Source organism: Brassica oleracea, chromosome C1 (assembly GCF_000695525.1).
Source record: "Brassica oleracea var. oleracea cultivar TO1000 chromosome C1, BOL, whole genome shotgun sequence".
Taxonomy (NCBI): domain Eukaryota; kingdom Viridiplantae; phylum Streptophyta; class Magnoliopsida; order Brassicales; family Brassicaceae; genus Brassica; species Brassica oleracea.
In genome coordinates, this window is record NC_027748.1 from 40,280,468 (window position 1) to 40,289,830 (window position 9,363).

Genomic DNA, 9,363 nt, shown 5'->3' on the forward strand with positions numbered 1-9,363 from the left:
ATTTGGTCCAAATTGTTGGCAGAATGCACCGAAATTAGGCAATGGCTACAGCTAAATATACGGAGTTAGCTAGGTTACTGACCTTATTATATAATCACAGCATATAGTCCATGTGAAAAATAATTATAGCTTTAAGTGTAACTAAATCTCGATCCGCGCAACCGCACGGGTTTTTGTTTTCATTTATTTTTATATAAATATTTTGTTTTCAATTATAAATTGCTATATATTATAATATATGTGTCTATCAATTTTTAAAATATAATAAGTTTACAGTATATTTTTTCATTGAATATATTATTTTAAACTTTCACATGTATTTGTATCTTCTTCTATATATATATTTTTGAATTATTATTTTATTATTAAAAACGTAACTATATATATAAAGATTAATAAAATATTGGTTTATTGTCATATTCAAAGATATTGTAACATTTCACAGATTTAGAAAGTTTTTTAAAAATTAAACTTTTCGCTTCATATATTTATATTATCGAGTAAGTAATTAAACATTTAGTTCTTATTTAATTTTTAAAATAAACTATAAAGTTTAAAATTTGTTTTCATTAGTTTAAGGTAGCAAAGATTAATCATTGTTAGATAATATGATTTTTTTTTATTTTAATAAAAAATCTTTATAATTTTAAAATTTAACATCGACAAATATTTAAATATTTAACATATGAAGGTATAGTATTATAACATTAAATTATATTTATTTAATTTATACTATCTATAAATCCAATTAATCATATATTCTTTAAATCCAATTATTGATAGCCCAATAAAAGTTTCTGGTATGCCCAAAATTTAAATGATAAGATTAGAGATTAAATGTAACATGACTTTGTAGGAATATGTTCATTAGGTCCATTTTTTAAAAAATCACACATGAATCAAGGTTGTAACTTCTGTTTTAATATATAAGATGTATTAATGTGGCTATATTTAGAATCTGAAACGTGGACAAGTATCATGTAAATGTAAATTAGTGGTACAGATTTTTGGTAGAGATATTATTGATATATGTTTCTTTATTGTTTGGATTTGATTTTGTTTTGTTTAATTCGACCGAAGAGAAACTTATCATATAGTCCAACCGAATTAGTTTATTTAGTTTGGTTAGAAGTTTTCGTATATGTTGTTCTGTGAAATCATTTGCCAAAGTGAAACCTTATCTCAATTCAATAATAGTTAAACTGGTCCGTGTTTGGTTGCCTACCTGACCGATAATGTTACAGATGAAAAGAAAGCTCGGAATTCTAACAGAACGTACTGTATGTGTGTCAGAATAGTATTTTTCATACAGATATGATCATACGACCTATAGTCAACAACACAACGCTTTCAAGTCTATATTATTTAAAAATTTAGACATAAACTTGAGTGTTTACAAAGCATTTTTCCTTTGCAATTTCTTATCCGTCTCTTTAATTATGTTAGCTGAGGTTTGTGGACGGAATCAAATGGTATGGAAGAAATTTGATTGTCATGAAATCTATGTAAAAAAATCCAAGTTGAATTGGCATCGTCGATAAGTAAACACCAATTACTAAAAAAGAAACCAAACTTAATTTACTGAATAAAATAGATACATATACGAATTTATGTTTTATGCCAATTTTAACTAAGTTACACAACATAAATGTTTAGTGATGGATGATTCACACTCTTTGTTCTAGGAAATTAGGTACCAATCTATGGTCGAATCTAAAGTCTGTATGTGCAAATATATCTCTGTAATTAAATTAAAATGTTTTTTTTATATCGTCTCTGAAGATCTGCACTTTCTAATCCTTATCGACATTTCTTTCTCTTTTCTTCTTCCCCCTCCGTCCATCACCTCGCAACACTGTCTCCGTGGTGCCTGTCAACAAAAAAGCATAAAAATGTAAATTAAAGCTTCAAAACCTAATTTACAATGTTACAAGTTTCAATATATTGGACCAAAAAGCACTAACCTTGTTCCAATACTCAGGAGCCATCTTCATTGAAGTCACCAATATCCTCTTCACCCTAGCTACCCGAGAATGCTCTCTCTTTCCGCAATAACCATAATTCTTATCCCCTACACTATACCAAGTCTTGGTCCCACTATCCCGCACATCCTCTGCTCCATCCATGAAATAAGTGACGGGACGCTGACACGGGTCAGGTTTCAAGGGCCTTGTGTTAAACGTGAAAGGTCCATTGCTCGAAGACCGCCAGGTTTTGAAGGTTTTCAACGGCTTCTCCAGCTCTTTAGCGCTCAAGAAGTAAGAGTATATCTGAATAGAGTATCCCCAAGAAATGGATATAGACCACTGACGCTTGCGGTCATGGCAGTTAACCTGCTGGAGTATTCGATGCGGGTCTAAGTTGTAAGGTTTCATTAGGGTTTGTAGCGACTCGATAGGGTTTTTGTTAGGGAATATTGAGTCTAAGAAAACGAGGTGATGCAATGATACAAGGGGAGTCAATGGATGTGCTGCTAGAAACCCAAATGGATCTCCTCTTATGTCAAGCTACAATAAAAAAAAACAACGAATGTTTTTAGTCCACGCCATTCGTACATAAAATGTAAATAATCTATATTCTAAAGTGATGTTTTAGGAATATTTTTTTGTTTGTTTTAGATTATATGATGTTTTCACGTTTCTCAGCATAAATTCAATATTATCTGGTGTTTATTACTTTTTTTTTTTTTTTTTGGTAACCGCGGGTTTCCGGCGACCGTGGTCAACCGACTATTCCGCGAGGCCCACGGCACTCCACGTATTCTTGGGATTTAAACCTAGCCCGGGTGGCCAGTGGGATTCGAACTGCGGGTACCATATAATACAAAATGATTTTTATTGATAGAACTAGATATAGTTAATGTTGTTTTTATGTAAAACAAGATAAATAAAATAAATTTTTATAGTTCTCGATCGGTTTGCAAACATCTTAAACAAAACAAACAGATGATAGTGTATTGCTTTTTAAAGCACTAACCTAAGTGATTAATACGTTTGATCCCTTTAATTTCTTTGCTTTATTCACAAATTAATTAAGAAAGTCCACCTATTAAGACTCGACTTAAAGAGCTTTTGTCGGAATCTAAACCTATTGAATGTGTCAGGATCCAACAAACGAGATCAAAAACAGTTCTGACACATGTCCGAACAACCATTCGAAAAGCTAACACGTGCCCTAACAGAACTCACCTGGTGAAAACCGCGTTCTTCGGTGAACGGAACGCCGATTTCGCTAACGCAAGCCGCGATTCTCTGATCCGAACCGTAGAAGTAAAAATACCGTTGGAGACAACCGTCCATCGCGTTGGCCAAACGCGCCGCGAGTGGACGGCTAATCGCGAAACCGCCGCCGCCGAACGCCATATCGTACGCGTGCATCACGTCCTGCTCGACGCTCTCCGAGTTTCCACCAATGTACCACATCTGCTCGTGGTCGTACTTCGCGAGAACCTTCACAAGATTATCTGTAAAGAAGACCGTGTCGTCATCTCCCATGACGAACCACCGTACAACCGGTAGATTTAGTTTGTAACTATCCCATATAGTCCTAGCGATCCGAACCGCGGCTCTCGAGCTTGAGAATCTAAACCGGGTCCAGCCTGAATCTGAAACTCGAACCGGGATTGAGAACCGGTTATCGGAGTTGTTTTCAGGGAGCTTCACCGGTTTATCGAGCCAGACGAATCCACGTGTGGAGTTGCGCCACCACAAGGAGGTGTACCGGCTACGATCGAGCCAGGTCTCAGCTGCTCCGGCGATACAGAACTGAATGTGGGAGATGTTGATCGGACCAACGGACCCCGTCGGAGGGAGAGCTAGGGCCTTTTGAGGCACGGCGGGGAAACGGAGACCGTAGGAGGAGGAATAGTCCGGTGCGGAGGAGGAGGATAGAAAAGTGATGCGGAGAACGAGAGAGACGGAGAAGATGAGGCACGTGAGGACGGAGACGCGAGTGAAAAGCACGAGGTAGTCACGTGGCCGCTCCGGCATGAAAAAGAAGTTTGAAAACTTCAGGGCCTCGTGGTGGTGGTGGTGGTGGCCGTGCTCTCCGCTACCGCCGCGATTCAGTTTCATGATTTTTTTGTGGATGTGAGAAGAGAACAACGTGAAATTTACTCCGGCGTGAGGGAGTGGATCTTATTCATCACCGGAGCTTAAAATTTACAGAGTTACCCTCTTGCCTATTCCGTGGGAATGGAGTTTTGTTAGAAATTTTACGGAATCACCCCGACGGCGGCTGGAATTTTTTTAAAAAATTTGGTAGTTATTTTTGTTTTTTTCCTTTTTTGGTTTTCCCGTTTTTGACTGACAACTGTGGGATAAACATACATAAATACAAGAAGAGGTAGAAGAAGAAGAAGAGGTTGACACGTGATTGAAACACACAAATGTCGGAGACAACCTCAGTCTCAACGATAAGAGAACTTTCGGATACATGGTAACAGATTGAGTAACATGCAAGGCCGTAACTGGTTCTCAGTTTTATAAATAAAATGAGTGTTAAATTATACAAAATAGAATATAAACAAATGAGAAAGTATTAGTTAAGGAAATAAGATGAATCTCTTATCTACTAAACCGCAAGTCGCCTAACGAATAAAAATCTGACACATAACATTTTTTATATTACAAATTAAAAAAAAAGCATAAATGAAAAAAAAAAACAGTTTCGTTCGGTTATTTATCTCTAAATTGATTTTTATTTAAAACTACATAATCCCTAATCCGTGAAATTTCTCACACTACATCATGATTTCACTATTTTTGGAATCGTTATTTTTTTTCTCTAGAAAATATTTATAAATCACGATGCCATAAACAAAATCCATATCTATTTTCATTCAAAAATTATAAATTCTAAGATTCTGTGAAAAAGTTCACATCTCTTTCTAAAGTTTGATGAAAACTTCAAACATCTGGTTCAGTAAAAAAAAAAAATCTATGGCCAAACTGTGGCACAACAACAGTCTTCTAGAAAAAACTTTTTTCAATGAACTAAGAAACACACAAATTTTCTGTGGACGGGTAAGGGGAGCCGCAGATGAACGTAAAATCCAGGTTAGTAAGACTGAAAACGCCCGAATTCTTCATGTTCGAATAAAATTTGCATGTTGTTGAATTTATTTTCTTAAACCTCTATCCCTTCTAATCTACTTATTTTTTTGCCTTCTGTAGATATTGGCAAAATGTACGTGATAAGGTAAATGTAAACAAAATTCAACAACATTTTAAAAAAGCCTAAACTGATTCTCAATTTTGCTAGAATAAGTTTATTTATTCTGGTGGTGATAATAAAGGGAGGGAGAGTAAGAGCGGCTCATTTTAAAGCACACTTACAAGGTCCTAAAGAAATTTCTTTTTTTGTAGAACAACCTAAAGAAACTTTGGAAGCAACACAAGAAGAAGAAAAACCTTTTTTCTAAAAAAAAAAAGAAGAAGAAGAAAAATTGTGGTGATAAGTTACAAAAAAAGGAAAAAATTGTGGTGATAACTAGAAGGTAACAAATAAAGCTTCATGCTTTCGAAAAATAAGAAAAAACAATTAGAGCTTAAGAAGCTCGGGTGAGAAGAGAGAAGAGAAAATACTCATGTTTACTCTCGATCAAAATAACCTAACCAGGTTGATCCTTTTTTTTTATTTTTTAACCAAGGTTTTTCTTATATTTTATTTTATGTATTTATAATATTATAAATTGTGGTGATATTATTTCCTGTTTACTTTCTTATCCTAAACTCCCCAAAAAAATCAGACCGATGTGTAAATATAAGATATCCATATTTTAGTTTTCTGTTTATGATTCACAATGTCAGTTTAAGATTAAATAACAAATTTTTAGTTTTTTGTTTATGATTCACAATGACATTTGTTCACTGTAAATCCTCTTTCTAAAAAAGCAACGTACGTGCATAGCACGGGAGACATACTAGTTAGAAATAAAATGTAAGCATTTGTTGTGGAACTTATATAGTGATAAGCTACAATATAACTCAACTAACAATTTGTTTGGCGCTTTTTGATACTTATAATTTGAAACAAAGTTGAGATATGCTTTTGATGCATAAACGATCCTAATCCTGATGACTTTGAGGTATCAATTAAGACGCTCATGTTCAGGCCGGGCCTGCTCATGTTGATACCTTGGATTGCCAAATCGTAGATATGCTCTGTGAGATGATTGCAGGCCTTTTGGGGACATTTTGGGCCTTTATAGCTACGCACCCACTCGATTTCCCGCGAATACCATCGACTCATTCACTCTTTTGAAGTTTGTTACTTTCTTCTCCATTGACGAATATGTACACAACATATGTCAACAAACTGCTCGAACACCCGGCTTCTTCTAAAATCATAGTTAACCATCATGTTCATATCTCTAATCATGTGGCAGACTTTGATGCATACTAGTAATGGTTGCACAAAAAAAAAGGGTTGATAGTTCGCTTTTTCTTCTTCGTGGAATATTCACATAGACAAAAGAGAATCTAGCACGTGCGAGTGAGCATAAGAAAACATCAAGGGAAGAATTGTGTTACGGCAATATCTAAAGCTTTAATTGATCAAACTTCAAGGAAGCATAAAATTGGTCTACTATTTCAATACATCGCTTATTATAACTAACCTCTATTTCTTACCAAATTATCCGTACGTATTGAACAATGACATGGGTTTCTAGATCTACACTTTGCTAGATAAAGTCTGGGTCATGGTGTGTTGAGGTTCGTAAACATGTTAACATGACTCCGGCTGCAACAAGAGACGAATCCAGAAAACTTTTTATACGGGTCCATAGTGTTGGTAACATTTTGTCAAAATACAAAAATATTAAGAAAAAGTGACATTGAAGGTATTTGATCCCAGATTTGTGGGTTCAGAGACAAGCTTTCAAACCAAAAGAGCTAGTGTCATTTAACAATTACAGCTTGAAAAGTTCAATTTACGTTTTTGTGGTGTCAAATGACACCATAGTTCTTAACATGGGTCCGCCACTGGCCTGCAACCTCCTCCTATATCAGATCTAATCTTGAACCCAAACGAAGGAAGTTTAGGCTTGAAGCTAAATAATATCTACAAATTTTCTTTATATGGTTTTTGCATACGTATCTTTAGGTTTAGAGTTACTTTCGTGTAGTCTTATATTACTTTAGGTTTGGTTTACGTTCATTTCAATATTTTTCCTTAACGGTTACTTCATTCAGTTAAACTGTACTAAATTAAAGATCATCTATATGAAATAAAGGTGATGGAAACTAATGGCCGTAATCACTTTGTGATTTTGCTTCACTATTAGTTTAAACAATTGACACACATGATTTAATCATAGTAGAGTTTGCAGTGAATATTGTGGTAGGTCCCGCCGTCGCAGGTTCTGAGTTCTAAATGCGGAAAAGACGAATAATACTAGAAAATTGTTGAAAAATAAAAAAATATATCGTATGCTTGCATGTTGGGAAAATGTCACGGTGCATTCCGATTCCACGGCGATGTATAATAAATATTATCGGTACATAGATGTCAAAAAGTAGTCGCAATTAAATAGATAACAGTTGTATCTATTTATTTAGTATATCTTTTTTTTTTGGGTCAAATTTTAGTATATCTTTGAAGAATCAGAATATATATAACAACGCCACAAATTACATGGGTAGATCTCCTTTCAAAAAGAAAAAAAAAAAAAAAAGAGAGAGAAAAGCAGATCTGGTTTTGGATCCGGCGAACGGCCGGCGCGTGAGCGCCTGTGCCGTCGCCGGAGCCCATTTTCTTTTGGTTAAAAACGCTCCCCGACTTCTTCTTCATCTCCTCTCTCTGTTCGTTTTGTCGGAGCTCTGTCCAGTTTTCAACCGGAGGTGTCAACTCGGGGAGTGATCAGACCTTGCGGTGGCGAGGTGGCTGGAGTAACGGCGAGACTGGGTGAAGGGTGAGGTGGGGAGATGTCGGTTTGTCAGTTTAGGGTTTCCCGGGAGGTGGAGGCTTCTACAGATCCATCGCCGCCGGTCTAGTTTCCGGGAGGCGGAGGCTTCGTTAGCTCCGCTTTCGCCGGCTTCAGTTTCCGGAGGGTGAAGGCGTTCTTTGCCTTGCGCCGCTGGAGTTTAGTCCCCTAGGGTTGTTAGGGTTGGTTGTTTTTTTTTTTTTTTTTTTTTTTTTTTTTTTTTTTTTTTTTTTTTTAATCTTTGGTTTTTGCGGTTTCGGTTTGATCTAGTTGGAGGAGTTCTCGTCGGAAGACGATCGAAGTTATCCGATGTTGAAGGGTTGGTTGTGCCGGCGAAGCTTCCTTCCCAGTTCCGGTGACGAAAGGAGTCGGATGAGATCTCGGGTTACCGATTGAATCTCTCCACTATTGGGAACTCGCGGTTGGAAGCGTTTGCGGCGAAGAGGTTGTGAAGCCAGTGAGTGACGGTTATTCCGATGGATCGTTCGGTTGATCACCGGTGATGGCTGGAAGCGGAGGGACGCCGTGAGCGAACGGTGGCGCCGCTTTTATGGTTTCTCTACGGTTTCGTTTGGTGGGCCTTGGGCCTTTGTATTGCTGGGCTAGACCCTTATTAAAATAAAATTAACTATTGACGAAAAAAAAAATATAACAACGCCACAAAGGCACAGTTTTGTTCTAAGTAATTGTAATATTTCATGTTGAGGCATTTTGGCTTTGCATTTCATATAGTCCCTTAGCATGTGTTAACAAGCATACATTGTAGATTAAATTTGTAACATAAACGTAATAATCCTGAAGCCCAACAACGACTGCAGTATGCAATCAATTATAAATAAGAACTGTACGGATAATCGAGTGTTATCTGAATGTTATTAGTTAGACTAATCTATAGCATCTAGTTTCTAGATAATAATTTCGAGTAAACGAAAGTGCTGCTTTCCATCTCGTGAAGCATCATATGGAAAAGAAGTTTCCGAGACAATTAAGGTTACGTGTTAAAAAATATTACAAATAGTGTAGTCTCCTAATTAACACTACAAGAAAACATCAAGGATTCTGAGGGAAAAAATCGTCGGAATTTCGTCGGAATATCGTTATTCCGACGAAACACGTCGTCGGAAATAATTTCTCGGAATTTTTTTTTTCCTCTGAAATCCCTCGGAATTTTCCGACGGAATTCCGAGGAAATAAATTTCCGAGGAAATTCCGAGGATCCCTTGTTTGTCGGAAAAGTCCTCGGAATATACCGAGGTAGAACTTCGTCGGGATAATTCCTCGGAAGTTCATCGATCGATGCGTGTTTGGACATATATACATCGATCGATAGGAGTATACCGACGGACTTTTTCCTCGGTTTATTCCGAGGAACTGTTCCCTCGGTATATTCCGAGGGATCCGTTCCTCGGAATTTTCCGAGGGAGTTGTCCCTCGGA

The 9,363-nt window shown here is 36.6% G+C and overlaps 1 protein-coding gene across 1 annotated transcript; it reads right to left on the minus strand.

Moving 5' to 3' along the window:
* Window positions 1-1,668: 1,668 nt before the first annotated feature.
* On the minus strand, window positions 1,669-4,243 carry LOC106295128. The gene is made up of 3 exons (XM_013730934.1): window positions 3,189-4,243; window positions 1,965-2,507; window positions 1,669-1,870 (listed from the first exon to the last, which is right to left on the minus strand). Exons 1-3 carry the CDS (start codon window positions 4,071-4,073, stop codon window positions 1,766-1,768), a joined length of 1,533 nt encoding a protein of 510 aa, XP_013586388.1. The 5' UTR covers window positions 4,074-4,243; the 3' UTR covers window positions 1,669-1,765.
* Between the last annotated feature and the right edge of the window lie 5,120 nt (window positions 4,244-9,363).